Source organism: Heptranchias perlo, chromosome 5 (assembly GCF_035084215.1).
Source record: "Heptranchias perlo isolate sHepPer1 chromosome 5, sHepPer1.hap1, whole genome shotgun sequence".
NCBI classification, from domain to species: domain Eukaryota; kingdom Metazoa; phylum Chordata; class Chondrichthyes; order Hexanchiformes; family Hexanchidae; genus Heptranchias; species Heptranchias perlo.
Window position 1 is genome coordinate 60,887,676 of NC_090329.1, and position 17,763 is coordinate 60,905,438.

Consider the following 17,763-nt stretch of genomic DNA (forward strand, 5'->3'; position numbering starts at 1 on the left):
AAAGGTCAAGGGTGGTTCCAAGAACTCCAGGGAACCTTGGATGTCAGGGGATATACGAGAATGGATTAGGAAAAAAAGGAGGGCTTTTGGCAGATACAAAAGGCTAAAGACGGAGGAAGCCCTAGAGGAGTACAAAAAGTGCAGGGGGATACTTAAAAAAGAAATTAGGAGATCAAGGAGGGGCCATGAAATAACACTGGCGAGCAAAATAAAGGAAAATCCTAAGATGTTTTATAAGTATATTAAGGGTAAGAGGATGACTAGGGAAAAAATAGGGCCCATTAGGGACAAAAATGGCAATCTGTGTGTGGAGCCGGCAGATGTAGGAGGGGTTCTAAATGAATTTTTTGCATCTGTTTTCACTATGGAGAAGGACGATGTAGACATAGAAATACGGCAGGGGGACTGTGATATACTCGAACGTATTAACATCGAGCGGGAGGAGGTATTGGCGGTTTTAGCAGGCCTAAAAATGGATAAATCCCCAGGCCCGGATGAAATGTATCCCAGGCTACTGTGTGAGGCAAAGGAGGAGATTGCGGGGGCTCTAACACATATATTCAGAACCTCTCTGGCCACAGGGGATGTGCCAGAGGACTGGAGAACCGCTAATGTAGTACCATTATTCAAGAAGGGGAGTAGGGAAAAACCGGGGAACTACAGGCCAGTGAGCCTAACATCAGTGGTAGGAAAATTATTGGAAAAAATTCTGAAGGACAAAATTAGTCTCCACTTGGAGAAGCAAGGATTAATCAGGGATCGTCAACATGGCTTTGTCAAGGGAAGATCATGTCTGACTAATTTGATTGAATTTTTTGAGGGGGTGACTAGGCGTGTGGATGAGGGTAACGCAGTGGATGTGGTATACATGGATTTCAGTAAGGCCTTCGATAAAGTCCCCCACAGGAGACTGGTCAAGAAGGTACGAGCCCATGGAATCCAGGGTGCCTTGGCACTTTGGATACAAAACTGGCTTAGTGGCAGAAGGCAGAGGGTGATGGTCGAAGGTTGTTTTTGTGACTGGAAGCCTGTGGCCAGTGGGGTACCACAGGGATCGGTGCTGGGTCCCTTGCTGTTTGTGGTCTACATTAATGACTTGGATATGAATGTGAAAGGTATGATCAGTAAGTTCGCTGATGATACAAAAATTGGTAGGGTGGTAAATAGCGAGGAGGATAGCCTCAGTCTGCAGGACGATATAGATGGGTTGGTCAGATGGGCGGAACAGTGGCAAATGGAATTTAACCCGGAAAAGTGCGTGGTGATGCACTTTGGAGGGACTAACAAGGCAAGGGAATACACAATGAATGGGAGGACCCTAGGCAAGACAGAGGGTCAGAGGGATCTTGGTGTGCAAGTTCACAGATCCCTGAAGGCGGCGGAACAGGTAGATAAGGTGGTAAAGAAGGCATATGGTATACTTGCCTTTATTAGCCGAGGCATAGAATATAAGAGCAAGGAGGTTATGATGGAGCTGTATAAAACACTGGTTAGGCCACAGCTGGAGTACTGTGTGCAGTTCTGGTCGCCACACTACAGGAAGGATGTGATCGCTTTGGAGAGGGTGCAGAGGAGATTCACCAGGATGTTACCAGGGCTGGAGCGCTTCAGCTATGAAGAGAGACTGGGAAGATTGGGTTTGTTTTCCTTGGAGCAGAGGAGGCTGAGGGGGGACATGATTGAGGTGTACAAAATTATGAGGGGCACAGATAGGATGGATACTAAGGAGCATTTTCCCTTCGTTGAGGGTTCTACAACAAGGGGACATAGATTCAAGGTAAAAGGCAGGAGGTTTAGAGGGGATTTGAGAAAGAACTTTTTCACCCAGAGGGTGGTTGGAGTCTGGAACTCACTGCCTGAAAGGGTTGTGGAGGCAGGAACCCTCACAACATTCAAGAAGCATTTGGATGAGCACTTGAAATGCCATAGCATACAAGGCTACGGACCAAATGCTGGAACATGGGATTAGATTAGACAGGGCTTGATGGCCGGCGCGGACACGATGGGCCGAAGGGCCTCTATCCGTGCCGTATAACTCTATGACTCTCTAGTGCCAGCAGCTCTCTGATACCTCACCCAACTGACCATTCTTCATGTGCAAGCCAGAGAATGAGTTCCAGCAGATTATTTGATTATGAAAGGTTAAGTCCAATTCTGTCCTCAGCTGACATCCCCATACACACTTTTGTTTTGGCATGGGTCACTCCAGGACCCTGCTGAATTTTCTTCCCCCTACTCCAATGGTATTAGGGTCAGTTGTAGTGCCCCAACTGCCTCCCTGGCTAAGTTCAGCACAGACCAGGGACTTTCTGGTTTGTACGGCTTAGTATTGTACCACATGGTGCAGTTAGCCACTACATTATTGGGGAACATTTTATTTGGCTTGTCGATCTCCCAATTTTCTGCCCTATTTCTTCCCTCCTCTGCTGAAATATAATTATTAAATTATTGTTTTATCCTCCTGCCTTTTCACATGCACAGAGGCAACATGGTCTACCATCCACCTCTGCACTCCACGCTACACCACATGAAGATGATGAAGTGAAAAACCATTCCATGGGCACTGATAGCTCTTCAATATCTTATCCAAGTGGTCAATGTGTTAGCCTTCAAAACAAGTGCCAGCAGGCTATTTGACTGCAGGGCCCATGATACCCAAAGTGAACCCTCTTCTCACCTGACATCCACACACATTGGGGGTAATTTTGACTTTGGGCAATATCGGATTAGTCGTCCGTTATACATCTCTCTCGAATTTTATTTCCAGAAATGAAAATTGAAAGAGATGTATAACGGGCAGCTGATCCCACATTGCTCGTTTAACACTATCCCCCAAAGTCAAATTACTTCCATGAACTTTACAGCTGGGGTCACTGGATAGCAATTAGGGAAGTGGGGAACCCTTGCTGTTTTTCATCCTTCCCAGTCCAGTGGTGCTCAAACCAATTGTTGCTCTGGCTGACATCAGCTAACACAGTGCAGACTGGGAATCAAGCTTAGGATTCTAGTCTGAATGGCTCAGTAACACACTGGATAGTACCTTTACCCATTAGACTATTTGGAATGGGGAATGTGTTTTGTGCCTTTCTAAGCGACACATTGATACCTGATTATTATTGGATGGAAGAAGTTCTGTAATATTACTCAATCCTGCTGCTGCTGAAACTCCCATTTATCCATGGGGTGGATGTGTCAATGGAACAATTGCACGTGCATAGAATTTGCATATTTGCCATTGCTGAGAAGTCAGAGTATCGAATCCTTCATTAAAGCAACTTTGCACGTGCAAAATTTGCAAGTGCATGGTTGGTACAAAGTCATGAATGTAATGCCTCTCCTCCACTCTGCAGGTAGATGGAACTGCCCTCGATTCCACTCTTACCTATCTGATCACAGCCAGCACATCTCCAGTAATAGCTTCTCTTCCCACCTCCATACTGTTAGCTCTGGAGTTCCCAATGATCTATCCTTGGCCCCACTATGGACATCATCCGTAGACATGGGGCAGCTTCCACGTGTATGCTGATGACTCCCATCTCTACCTCTCCAACACCTCTCTTGAATCCTGTACTGCCTCAGTGTTGTCAGATTGCTTTGTCTGACATCAAGTCTTGGATGGGCTGTAATTTTCTTAGTTAAGCCCTCGTCTTTGGCCCCTGCGACAAACTCCATACCCTTGCCACCAATTCCATCACCCTGCCCAGCCATTATCTCAGCTTGGCCCAGACTGTTTGCAATCTCAAAGTCCTATTTGACCACAAGCTGAACTTCCAAATCCATATCCTCTCCATCACAAAGACCACCTACTTCCACCTGCATAACATTACCCATCCCCACCCCAATCTCAGCTCATCAGACACTGAAACCGTCATCCATGCCTTGGTCAAAATTGCAGAAAATTGCAGCAATGAGGAGAGATTGGATAGGCTGGGGTTGTTTTCCTTGGAGCAGAGGAGGCTGAGGGGTGACTTGATTGAGGTGTACAAAATTATGAGGGGCCCAGATAGAGTAGACAGGAAGTACCTGTTTCCCCTAGCGGAGAGTTCAAGAAGTAGAGGACATAGATTTAAGCTGATTGGTGGAAGGATTAGAGGGGATATGAGGGAAAACTTTTTTACCCAGAGGGTGGTGGGTGTATGAAATTCGCTGCCCAAATTGGTGGTAGAGGCAGGGACCCTCAACTCTTTTTAAAAAAAAGTACCTGGACCTGCACCTGAAGTGCTGTAAGCTGCAGGGCCACGGACCGGGTGCTGGAAGGTGGGATTAGAATGGGCACCTGGTTGTTCTTCGAGCCGGCGCGGACACGATGGGCCGAATGACCTCCTTCTGTGCTGTATCTTTTCTATGGTTCTATGGTCACTTCCAGACTCGACTATTCCAATGCTCTCCTGGGCGGCTTCCCATCCACTACCTTCTGTAAACTTCATCTTATCCAAAACCCTGCTGCCCATATTTTATCCCACACCATGTCCCGAGATAGTCACTGTTTAAGCAGCAGTTCATTTGAATCATATATGAACTTTTGTTTATGACAACTGAATGAATTGTTCAGTGTTTTTTTTTAGCATTTTGTTTATTCTTGGAAATTTTTGTTCCAGATAACCCTGCAAACTTTATTATTGCTACAATCAAAATTCTAGAGATGGAAATTTGAATGGGGATTACTCCTTATTTGTGTTATTTGAAGGAGAAAGAAGAGGCTGAAAGGACAGATGTGAAACGGGTTTGATTGCACCTGCACTTGTCTATGCAGCCACGTCAATAGACCCAGGCACACCTGGCTGGAAATGTCCACGGAAACTGCCTTTGTAGACTCCACTTCAGCAGGGAGGCAGTGACAGACTTGTGCCCTCTGCTCAAATCTGACTGGAACATAGGAACAGAAGTAGGCCATTCAGCCCCTCGAGCCTGTTCCGCCATTCATTGAGATCACGGCTGATCTGTGACCTAACTCCATATCCCCACCTTAGCTCCATATCCCTTAATACCTTTGGTTAACAAAAATATATAATTCTCATTTAAAATTAACAATTGAGCTAGCATCAACTTCCGTTTGCAGAAGAGAGTTCCAAACTTCTACCACCCTCTGCGCGTAGAAATGTTTCCTAACTTCACTCCTGAAAGTCCCGGCTCTATTTTTTAAGCTATGTGCCCCAGTCCTAGACTCCCCAATCAGTAGAAACAGTTTCTCTCTATCTACCCTATTGGTTCCCCTTAATATCTTGAAAATTTCGATCAAATTACCCCTTAATCTTCTAAATTCCAGGGAATAAAACCCTAGTGTGTGTAATCACTCCTTGTAATTTATCCCTTGGAGTTCATCATCAGATAACTTCCGCAATAGAGAAGACACTACCAGAGTAACCACAGCCATGAACTTTTATGCCTTAGGCTTGCCAACTGGAACAGCAGTAATATTAGTCAATCCACACTACATAGAATCATCAAGCAGGTCACTGGTGCACTGTTCACCAGGGGAAACAACTTAATTTTCCCCCTGTACAGCCTAATTTAATTCCCTAAAGTTGATTAGCACACGTGGCTAGTTTTTTTGTGGCCCAGTGCTTCCACTTGATGATATTTTGTTTTGTGTGTTCTACATTCCAACTGTGATCTTGCTAGGTGTTTACCCAGTGGCGAGAGTGGCTGGAGAGCTGGCTGCACTTGAGATTGAGAAGTCCCTGTACATCTTTGTGCCGGGCCGTGAGGTAGTCCCATGACTGATGTCTCCACATCCTATGCTGCAGTGGTTGAGTGGTTCGGCCTGCTCTCTTTTGTCATTTGGTGGAGGGGTGGCTAGATGGGTCAAATGTGCTATCACCCTGACAGGCTGTGCCTAGTTCAGCCATGTTACTGCTGGTGGGCACTTCCGCAGATCTGCAAGGGGGCAAAGCTCTGGGCAGCTATGCAGGTGCTGAAGATTTATATAATGGCTCTGTTCATCTGATCTCCCAATAAGTTGAAGCTGGACAAGAAAGCCAATTGTAGATTGGAGCCCAAGGCAGCAGTCTGACATTCATAAGAGATACTCTGACCAGTCTTAGAACCACAGGCACTGGGGACTCTGCTCCAGATGACTCTTGACTTGCCATGAAGTTCATACTGGCAGGGAATTCTGTGGTGGTCCTGCATGAGTGCATGTAGGGACTTCTCCACAGTCACCACCAGACTTGCAGGGTGCTTGGAAAATTCTCTAATGATGGTGAGCAATGTTGGTAATAAGATAACATCCTTCTTTTAAAAGCAGGTAAAGTAGGACGCAAGCTGACTCTTCAGCTATTAAGCTTCTGGTTCCTTCTTTGCCATCACTACCTGCTCCTGTTCACCTGTGCTCCGTCATCCATTATCTAACTGATCCCTGAGTTTCTGGGAGACCTCCACTTTTATCTTGGGGCACTTCCTCTATATTTTCAGCCCGAGATGTTGAGCAGGACACGTTCAAACTGACTCAATGGGCCGATTTTAACATTTGGTGCAAAATGGGTAGTCGACGGCCAAAGCTCACCAGTTTCGAAGGGTGGGAAATCAGTCAGCTCCTACATATAACAAGCTGAGAGTCTGGACCACTTTCTGGCCATTTACCTTTTTAATCGTTGCTACGGCAACAACAACTTGCATTCATTAAGTACCTTTAACATAAAAAAATCATCCCAAGGCACTTTAAAGACACGTAATTAAAAAAAAGCAAAAAATTGACACACAACCGAAGGAGATATTGGAAGGGGTGAACTGGTCATTGATTGGGAATTCCAGAGTATGGAGCTTAGGTAAGTGAAGGCACAGCTATCAATGGTGGGGAGGCAGGATGCACAAGAGGCCAGAGTCAAAAAAAAGAGGGTTTTGTGGATTGGGGTTGTAGAGCTGGAGGAGGTAATAGAGATATGGAGGGGCAAGGTCAAAAAAGGATTTTGGAAAGAACTTGCATTTATTCAGCGCCTTTCATGACCTCAGGACACCTCAAAGCGCTTTAAAGCCAATTAAGTACTTTTTGAAGTGTAGTCACTGTCATAATGTATGACAGTGATCTGTTTTTAATTATCTGTTATCTGTTTTTAATACAACTGGAAATTCTCTCTCTCTCTGCCTTTCGGGTCTCTTTCTCTCTGTCTGTATAATTTGACACATTGTGTATTCAGTATACTGGGACCTACTGTTTTCCGTGGCTAACCTGTCTGAACACCAACGACACCTTTGATTGGTGTGATGGTGTCCCAACCTAATATAAGATATGCGATTTGAGAACCTCTCATTCACTACTCACCTGACGAAGGAGATAATCTCCGAAAGCTTGTGATTTTAAAATAAAATTGTTGGACTATAACCTGGTGTTGTAAGATTCCTTACATAATGTATGTAAACACAGCAGCCAATTTGCGCACAGCAAGGTCCCACTAACAGCATTGATGTACATGACTTTAGCAGTCCTGGTTGAGGGATAAAGATTAACTAGCAGACCAGGAGAACTACACTACCCTTGTCCAAAGAGTTCCATAGGAACTTTTATGTCCACCTGAGAGGGCGACGGGGCCTTGCTTTAACATTTCATTCGAAAGACAGCACCTCCAACAGTGCAGCACTCCCTCAGTTCTGCACTGCAGTATGAGCCTGGATTATATGCTTAACTTTTTGGAGTGGGACTAGAGCCACGGCCTTCTGACTGAGGCCAAAACAGTAGTATGCAAGTCATAGGGGGTCATGGTCAAACTGTATACTGCTCTGGTTAGACCACATCTTGAGTACTGTGTCCATTTCTGACCAACAAAACATAAGGGAGACACTCAAGCCCTGGAGACAGTCCAGAGAAGGGCCACAAGACTGATTTCTAACATCAGAGGACTGAGTGAAGAGGAAAGAGAAGAGTGAAGAGAATTTTAAACTTGAGCCGTTAGGGGACTAGGAGGCAATGTAGGTCAGCGAGGACAAGGGTGATGGATGAGCAAGACTTGATTTGGGATAAGATACAGGCAGCAGAGTTTTGGATGAGCTAAAGTTCATGGAGCATGACCAGGAAAGGATTGGAATTGTCACGTTTAGAGGTGGCAAAGGCATAAATTAGGGTTTCAGCAGCAGATGGGCTGAGGCAAGGGCAGAGACGGGTGATGAGGGGAAGGTAGAAGTAAGAGGTCTTTATTATGGAGAGAATATGGGGTCGGTAGTTCCTCTCGGGGCCGAATAGGACATCAAGGATTCGAACAGCCGGCTTCAACCTGAGACAGCGACTAGGAGGGGGGATGGAATCTGTGACTAGGAAACAGTCTTTGGCGAGGGCTGAACACAAGTGCTTTGGTTTTCCAAATGTTTAACTGGAGGAAATTGTGGCTCATCCATGACTGGATGTCAGACAACGCAGAGGAAATGTAAAGGGCAAGGGATCGCAGCAGTGCACAAAATCTTACACCTTTACTGTGCGTGTTATAGGCCAGGTGTTTGCACTGACTGTTAAATGGGAGGAACCCGGATATTTGCACACCATGCGGCCATTGGAGCATGGGTTGTCACATTAGAAAAGCCACTTAGTATGTCTGAGTTAGCAACTCATTCAGAGTACCAAAAGCCATTGTAAACTTAATAAGTCACAGACACTTTTCAGGGTTTTTAATCTTGCTGCCACCAAGTGGTGATTCAAGATACACCATTTAATGAAATGGAAAAATAATTCATAGTGGGGATTGTAACTCCCTCCACTGGGCAGTACGGAAATTAAAATCGAGGCGGTCCACTTATCGCTCTTTTTCCACCCACGACTATCTTAAAGCCAGGCGACTGAAGCATCTGCCGACTCAGGTGGAAGCCTCATGAATTTATTCTAATCAGGGTCCTGTAGCTCGGACTCCAAAGCCATTTTACAGCCTATTGGGCAGACCATGCAGCGTGGATGCTCTGTTCAGCAGACACTGTCAAACCAGAAGCGATATCATGCCTCTAAGATGAATAAAACAATTATTTTTGTGCAGTCAGGAGGAGGCGAAGTGCTTTGGGCCACTACCACCCCGAGATTTCCCCCCCTTCCGTGTTCCCTAAACCCTCTTCATTACCTCCCCGATAACCCACCATGCCGACCCAAACCCGGCGAGCTGCCTCTGGACGCCTGATTGGGACGGGTAGCTCGCTGGCTCCGTACGAATGAGGCCCGGCCGTTAAAATGGACCGGACCTCCCGCTGCACCTGCCAGGTGGTCTGCCTGAGCTGTCTGACAGCTGACCGTCTGGAAATTAAAATTACCCCTCAACTTATTCCTGCCTGAAACTATCATCTTACAGTGTATGGTAGTGTAGTGGTTATGTTACTGGATTAGTAATCTAGAGCCTGGGATTCAGATGATACCAGTTCAAAAATTTGAATTCAGTTTAAAAAGTTGGAATAAAGAACTGATATCAGTAAACGTGATCACAAAGCTGTCGGATTGTTGTAAAAACCCAATTTGTTCAGCAATATTCTTTATGGACGGAAACCTGCCGTTCTGACTCCAGATCCACACTGCTGCCCTTTAGACTTAAAAATAATTGTGCTGGTGGTCACTTGGCAGCGGCGTGAGTTATTGCTGCGAGATCAGTTACCTTTACAGTTGACCTGAGCTGATTTGCTTTGCTCCTAGAGAGTCTGATCTGGAGTCAAATACTGCCTTTTTCATGACTTAAATCATATAGCAAGTTCACTCAGTTTTTCACAGAATCGGCTGCCAGAAGAGTTAAAAAAATTAGAATAATTAAATCATAAAACACACAACACCCTAGGCAATGTCTCCAATTCTCTGCTGGCGAACCTGTTTTCCAGGAATAATGTCATGGTGCTTCCCAGGGGGCAATAGTAACATGGATACTGAATTGGCTAAATGACAGGAAACAGAGAGTAGTGATGAACGGTTGTTCTTCAGACCGGAGGGAGGTGTGCAGTGGTGTTCGCCAGGGGTCGGTGCTGGGACCACTGCTTTTCTTGATAATATATTGATGACTTGGGCTTGGGAGTATAGGGCACAATTTCAAAATTTGCAGATGACACAAAACTTGGAAGTGTAGTAAACAGTGAGGAGGAGAATGATAGACTTCAAGAGGATACAGACACGTGGCAGATGAAATTTAATACAAATAAATGCGAGGTGATGCATTTCGGTAGGAAAAATGAGGAGACGCAATATAAACTAGAGGGCACAATTCTAAAAGGGGTACAGGAACAGAGAGATCTTGGGGTATATGTGCACAAATCATTAAAGGTGGAAGTGAGGTTGAGAAAGTGGTTAAAAAAGCATACGGAGTTCTGGGCTTTATAGAGGCATAGAGTACAAAAGCAAGGAAGTCACGATGAACCTTTATAAAACACTGGTTCGACCACAACTGGAGTACTGTATCCAGTTCTGGGCACTGCATTTTAGGAAAGATGTGAAGTCCTTAGAGAGGGTGCAGAAAAGATTTACTAGAATGATTCCAGGGATGAGGGACTTAAATTACTTGGACAGACTGGAGAAGCTGGGATTGTTCTCCTTAGAACAGAGAAGGTTGAGAGGAGATTTTATAGAGGTATTCAAAATCATGAAGGGTCTAGACAGAGTAGATAAGCGAGAAACTGTTCCCATTAATGGAAGGGTCAAGAACCAGAGGGCATAGATTTAAGGTGATTGGCAAAAGAACCAAAAGGCAACATGAGGAAAAACTTTTTTTACGCAGCGAGTGGTTGTGATTTGGAATGTACTGCCCGAGGGGGTGGTGGAGGCAGATTCAATCATGGCTTTCAAAAGGAAATTGGATAAGTACTTGAAATGAAAAAAATGTGCAGGGCTAAGGGGATAGGGCGGGGGAAGTGGGACTAACTGGATTGCTCGTGCATAGAGCTGGCGGGGACTCGATGGACTGAATGGCCTCCTTCCGTGCTGTAACCTTTTTATGATTCTGTGACAACAAGGGCCATTATTTTAAAGACTGGGACAGATTCCTCTTCAGGTACGTGTTTGAATTATCTCAATGACGAGCAGGCTGCTCCCGCCAGACCACTTCCCAGAGAACGAGATTGCTAAGAGAGCCCGAGTACTCCCAGCTCAGCGAGCTGATCAAACGTATTAGTTGAATTGCTGGGAAAAAAATGGCTGCGCTGCTTCTAATTCGCTGCTATGCTGACTGTGGCCTATTCTAATTAGAAATGCAAGAAAATATGGGGGCAGTTATTGGCGGCAAGATCGGCATGCTAGATGGCTAACTTTATGGTGTATGTTGCCGATTCCACCGTTGCAAGAAAATCAGGGCCAATATCACTTCAACCTCTACTGCTCAGTGCAACAGGCCTGTTTTATTAAATCTAACAATGTGATATTATGCAGTTACTCAACTGTCCTCAGGGTGTCAGCAGTTCCACACTTTAGAGTTTGTACCCTTACCTGATTGGGGACTGTCTGCTCGCATCGTAACATCACTGATGAATATAGGTTTCTCCACTCCAGAATAAGTCAAAGAATAGGTTCCGATTCAGAGTAAACATGGCCTATGTGTCGATTTAGTCACCATTAATTTCTATGTAAATTAATTGAGTCCTATAGCACAGAAGGTCATTTGGCCCATCATGCTTGTGCCAACTCTTTGAAAGAGCTATACAATTAGTCCCACTCCACTGCTCTTCCCCATAGCCCTGCAAATTTTTCCTTCTCAAGTATTTATCCAAATCTCTTTTGAAAGTTACCATTGAATCTGCTTCCACCACCCTTTCAGGCAGTGCATTCCAGATTATAAATAACTCGCTGTGTAAAAAAAAATCATCTCCCCTCTGGTTCTTTTGCCAATTACTTTAAACCTGTGTCCTCTGGTTACCGACCCTCCTGCCAGTGGAAACAGTTTCTCCATTTGTACTCTATCAAAACCCCTCAAAATTTTGAATACCAAAATGTTGCTCAGTTTTATATGGATTGGTTACTGCTCTCCACTGCTGCCAGGTGCTGCCGTAGCGAACTTCCAATCACAAGTCTTTTATCCGATTAGTTGGTAGTTCTGGATCTGCTTGGTTGAAGGGATTCTATAACAGTACAGCATGGAGCAACAAACCTTTTATTGTACAAACATATGAAAAGAAGGGCAAGGAAAGGCAATCAGGGCCATCCTATCTGTTAGATGGTACAACCTTGTGCACCCCTCCCCAAATGCTAGTAATGCTAACTCCTGAGGGAGGCAAAAAAAGAAATATTTCAGGAAAACCTTTCCTAATCCCCTAAGAGGAGAACTTGCAATTATATAGCGGTTTCTTACATACTCAGGTTGCCCCAATGTGTTTCACAGACAATAAAGTCCTTTTGAAGTAAAACAAGAAAATGCTGTTAATACTCAGCAAGTCAGGCAGCATCTGTGGAGAAAGAAAGTGTTAACTTTCAGGTTGATGATCCTTTGTCAGAACTGGAAGATGTTGAACATTAAACAGTTTTTTTTAGCAAGTACAGAGCTGGGAAAGTGGGGGAGCAAAGAACAAAAGGGAAGATCTGTGATAGGGTGGAGGGCTGGAGTGATTAAATGACAAAAGGGATGATGGTGCAAGGCAAGGAGGGTGGTAATGGAACAAGTAAAGAAGCAAAAGATGGGTCTAGAGGAGCTGTAAATGGCAACAGCAGAACCATTACCAATACCTGCTGTCCAAAAAATGGGAGCAGTGGTTATGATCTGAAGTTATTGAAATCAATGTTGAGTCCGGAAGGTTGTAAAGTGCCTAAACGAAAGATGAGGTGAGGTTCCTTGAACTTCATTGGAACAACTTAAGAGTGTAAGTGACAGAGAGGTCAGAGTAGGAATGGGACAGGAAATTAAAATGGCAAGTGACCGGCAGGTCAGGGTCACGCTTGCAGACTGAGCAGAGGTGTTCAGAAAAGCGATCGCCCAATCTGCATTTAGTCTCCTCACTGTAGAAGAGACCGCACTGTGAGCAGCGAATACATTATACTAAATTGAAAGTACAAGTAAATCGCTGTTTCACCTGGACAGAGTCTTTGGGGCCCTGGACACTGGGAAGGGAGCAGGTGAAAGGGCAAGTGTTGCATCTCTCGAGTTCGCACGGGAAGGTGCCGTAGGGAGGAGGGAGAGTGTTGGAAGAGTGGACCAGAGTGTCGCGGAGGGAGCGGTCCCTTCGGAATGCTGAAAGGGGAAGATGTGTTTGGTGTTGGCATCGCACTGGAGTATTTTTGAAGTGTAGTCACTGATGTTATGTAGGCAAGTGTGGCAGCCAATGCGTATACACCAATGTCCCACAAACAGTTAATCTGCTTTTGATGATGTTTGAAGAAGGAATATTGACTAGGACACCAGGAGAAGTTCTTGCTCTTCTTCAAATAAAGCTACGGGATCTTTTACATCCACCTGAACAGCTCCTTAGTTTGAAAATTTTCATTCAAAAGACAGTACCTCCAACAATGCAGCACTCTCAGTATTGCACTTGAGTATCAGCCTAGACTATGTGCTCAAATCCTGGAGCAGAGCTTGAACTCAGAACTTCCTGACTCAGGCAAGAGGGCTACCAACAAGGTGACACCTTAAGGCAATCAAGCATGCTCCAGGAGACCATGATTAATCACAACACATCACTAAATGTACGTAAACATATACCCCACCCCTCGCCTATATATGTCCTAACGTTCTTAGGCAAATAGGAATGTTTCATATCATAAGAATCTCTACATATATTTTGGGAGGGCGATGGAGTTGCCCCAGAATTCTGGACACTTTAAATTGGCTACTGTTTGCTGAGAGCAAGATGAAAATGTAGTGAATATATGAAATACAGTGAACTTTTTTCCCCCTCCGAGATGCCACGGGAAGCATTAGCAACAATCATTCAGCATTGCATTGCTGCATAATGCAGCTGATTGATGCCTTGTTTGTAAGAGCAAGCAGATAGATCACAGTCCCCAAGAGCAAGGGAACAGGAGACAGCTCTGGTATTTTACCATTGAATCTGCTTCCACCAAGCATGATGGGCCAAATGACCTTCTGTGCTATAGGACTCAATTAATTTACATAGAAATTAATGGTGAATAAATCGACACATAGGCCATGTTTACTCTGAATCGGAACCTATTCTTTGACTTATTCTGGAGTGGAGAAACCTATATTCATCAGTGATGTTACGATGCGAGCAGACAGTCCCCAAAAGTCCAGGGTGCCATTGATGGCATCCATACAGCCCCATATGTTCCTGCACACAGGAATACCCAATACTTGAATCACAATAGCTTTTACTCCATCAATGTTCATCTAATGTTCAGCTGTCTGCACAGGATATTTTAGGTGAATGCCCGATTCCCTGCAGCAGTCAAGATACATTCATTTTATGTCAGTCCACAGTACCACCATTATATGCTGATGCCCAGCAACTCAAAATCCTGGGAGACCAAGGAAACCTGCTGCTGCCTTGGTTCATCACCCCTAGACACCAGCAGAGCGGACACAATGGCCTCTATATTAAACCCCGCCCCCCCACACCCACGACAGCTGTTGCAGCAAGTCCTCTGAAAAGCAGCTAGAGGACTACACTGAAGAGCCTGAGGAACCAGCATTGGAAGCAACTTTAGCAGCTTCAAGAGCCAGCATGGATTTGTTAAAGGCAAGTTGCATTTGACAAATTATTAATAATAATTTTGAAGAAATTACCAATTGGATAATGGGAAGGTAGGAAATGTGGTAGATATGGATTTTCCAGAAAGTGTTGATAAGTTATATCACAAGAGGTTTATGGTACAAGATGAAATATAGCAGCTTGGATAAAAAGTTGGTTGCTGGTCAGGAAACAAAGGGTTAGGATTAATGGGTGTTGCTCAGATTTGAGATGAAGGCTCTGCTTCTTCCATTTTTGTTCCCAGTTTATATAGATAATTTAATTTTAGGCATAGGTTGCAGGTTATCGAAATATGCTGATGACACAAAAGTAGGGAGCTTGCTTAACAGCAAGTTGGAATGTAAAAGATTCAGGGAATAGACTAGCAGATGCAATTAATGTGGGGAAATGTGAGGTAATACATTTTGTAAAGAAAAACAAGGAATGGGAGCATGCACACAATAGAACGATTAAAGGGTAAACAGAGACCTAGGCGTTTAAATACATAATTCCCTGAAAGTGAGTGCAGGAAGATAGAGCCATTAACTGGTCAATAATGTTTTATAAATATGGACATAGAGTAGAGTAAAGAGGCAATAAAAAGCAAATACAAGGCAATAGTTATGGCAGTTAGCACTGTGTGCAGTTTGGGACAATCCCATTTATAGAAAGAACATTAAAGCCATAGAGAGCAGTGTGGATTGACCAAAATGATGCTAGAGATGGGAAATTGTACTTATGAGAAGAAACCAGAGATAATGGGACTATTTTCACTGGAATAGAAATGACTAAGGAAATTTAACAGGCTTTAAAATTATGAAGGATTTTGATAGAGTTGAGTAAGGAAAGATTATTTTCTCTGGTTGAGAAGTCAGTGAGTAGTCAGAGAATTTCTTTATGCAGTTACTGGAGCATGGATCGCTTTGCTTACTTAAGGCAGAGACCCTTGCTTCTTTTAAAGGGATACATAGATTAAATATTTTAAACAGAGGATGACATAAGGCTCTGCAGAGAGGCCACAGCAGTGGGATTAGTATTGAATTGGTTGACTAAAGAGCTGGCACAGACATTCTGGGCTGAATGGCTTCTGTGCTGTATGGTCCTATAATAAACCATTGCAACAAATACATAAAAGCATACTATTGTGAAAACAGTTAATTGAGACATAGATAAAACATTTTTATAAAGTATTTTCTCAAGTGTCAGTTGCATCATTATCTATCTGAATCACTACTGATGGTTTCACTTGACCAGGGCGATTTTAAAAGTCTAGGAAGTTCATCTCCCCTGATTGAGGCCTCAATATTGACTTTATTCCCATTATTTATGAATTACTGCAAGAGGTGGTTTTGAACTAATTCGGGCATTTAAGACATTTCCCCTGTTTTTAGTAAAGTCCCTTGTAGACAATCAGTATGATAAAACCAGAACATTTGGAATTCCTGGAATATCACACCATACCTGGTATTTGAACAGACAAAGTTGTAGTAGCTCTACAAACATCTGGGTTGATCATCATTACCAGTGTTTGAAACTTCTGTTGGCAAAATTCAGCTATAGAACCAACAATGAAAAACGAGGGCATCTATAACCATGAATTTGTAAGGACAGAACCCATCACATTAATCATTCCCCTTCTCTGCTTTCCTATCTACAACACTCACACATTTGTTCCCCTTTATGTAAAATCTCAGAGGTTTGGTAACCCACTCCCCTGCATAACCTATACCAATGCGGCTCGTGGAGATAATATCTGCTGCACTCATTATTTCTGGGCCAGGTTCAATCCAGACCTCGCTGCTTGTAGCCAAGTCCCCTCTGTCAAAGGTCTTGGTGATATTCAACGCCTGGCACAGTTTCGAGGGTCCATTGCACAGCTCGTGGTCTTTGAGCGGCTTCCCAGTTTCTTTCCTTCGCTTGCTGCGAAATTGCCTCATTGCATCGAGTCCTTGCAGAGGTTCCAGCGATCGTATTAAAACGGCAGCACCATCGCCCCGACTGGACACGTTCAAACAGAAATACACCCCGTAGATCTGATACACGTACATGGTGCCTGGATTCATAAACATCGCGGCATTCCTCTCGGTCTGCCTCCCGCCGCGGGAGTGGGACGCTTGGTCCTCACCGCCCAGGTAGGCTTCGGTCTCCACTATCCTGCCTTTCACCTCACTCCCATCGGGAAACTTTCGGACCATCACCTGGCCCAGAAACTCTTTGGCCAAAGTCACACAAGGCCGATTGAAGAAGTCCGAGGGAAGCCTGCGATGTGCCGCTTTGCCAGTGTTGAAATACCTGGAGACCAGGTCCTCCTCCTCCTCCTCCCTCTGCTGGGGGCTCGGGTCCGGGTCCACTCCCGGTCCAGGCTGCAGCTCCGCGGTCACACCGCTCCTCCTGCTCTTCGCCTGGGGCCGAGCTGGCAACGGTTTTCTTTTCCTCGGTCCCATTTAAACAGGGCTCACTACAGCCTTGAGTCGTGCACTTACAGAGAGCTTGGATTCCCAGCAGCTTGTAGCGGTTTGCAGTGCGTTAAATGTGGGGAATCTCAGCCAGCGCTGACCCAGATAACCTGCTAAACCTCCAGGGCTAGGGCGCTGCTACCGTCAGGCTTCCCTTCGGCTCCACCAACATCACAGTGAAGCAAGATGGGAACAGGAAGTAGTAAAACGAAAGATGAACTTGTACTTCCCAGTCCCAACTCTTTACCTATCATAGCTTCTCAGTCCCAACTCTTTACCTATCAGGGCTTCTCAGTCCCAACTCTTTACCTATCAGGGCTTCTCAGTCCCAACTCTTTACCTATCAGGGCTTCTCAGTCCCAACTCTTTACCTATCAGGGTTTCTCAGTCCCAACTCTTTACCTATCAGGGCTTCTCAGTCCCAACTCTTTACCTATCAGGGCTTCTCAGTCCCAACTCTTTACCTATCAGGGCTTCTCAGTCCCAACTCTTTACCTATCAGGGTTTCTCAGTCCCAACTCTTTACCTATCAGGGCTTCTCAGTCCCAACTCTTTACCTATCAGGGCTTCTCAGTCCCAACTCTTTACCTATCAGAGCTTCCCAGTCCCAACTGTACAGGGTGCTGGTGAGACCACACCTGGAGCACTGCATACAGTTCTGGTGCCCTTATTTAAGGAAGGACACACTTGCATTGGAGGCAGTTCAGAAAAGGTTCACTAGGTTGATTCCGGGTATTGTAAACAATTTTACAAC

At 44.7% G+C, this 17,763-nt stretch overlaps 1 protein-coding gene across 1 annotated transcript; it reads right to left on the reverse strand.

Moving 5' to 3' along the window:
- Nucleotides 1-15,711: 15,711 nt before the first annotated feature.
- On the reverse strand, nt 15,712-17,181 carry mpg (N-methylpurine DNA glycosylase). Its single transcript, XM_067983782.1, has one exon. It carries the CDS (start codon nt 16,995-16,997, stop codon nt 16,176-16,178), a length of 822 nt encoding a protein of 273 aa, XP_067839883.1. The 5' UTR covers nt 16,998-17,181; the 3' UTR covers nt 15,712-16,175.
- Between the last annotated feature and the right edge of the window lie 582 nt (nt 17,182-17,763).

What these genes read in the sequence shown, in the direction of transcription:
- mpg (XM_067983782.1), bottom strand. Translation starts at nt 16,997, where the DNA reads ATGGGACCGAGGAAAAGAAAACCGTTGCCAGCTCGGCCCCAGGCGAAG.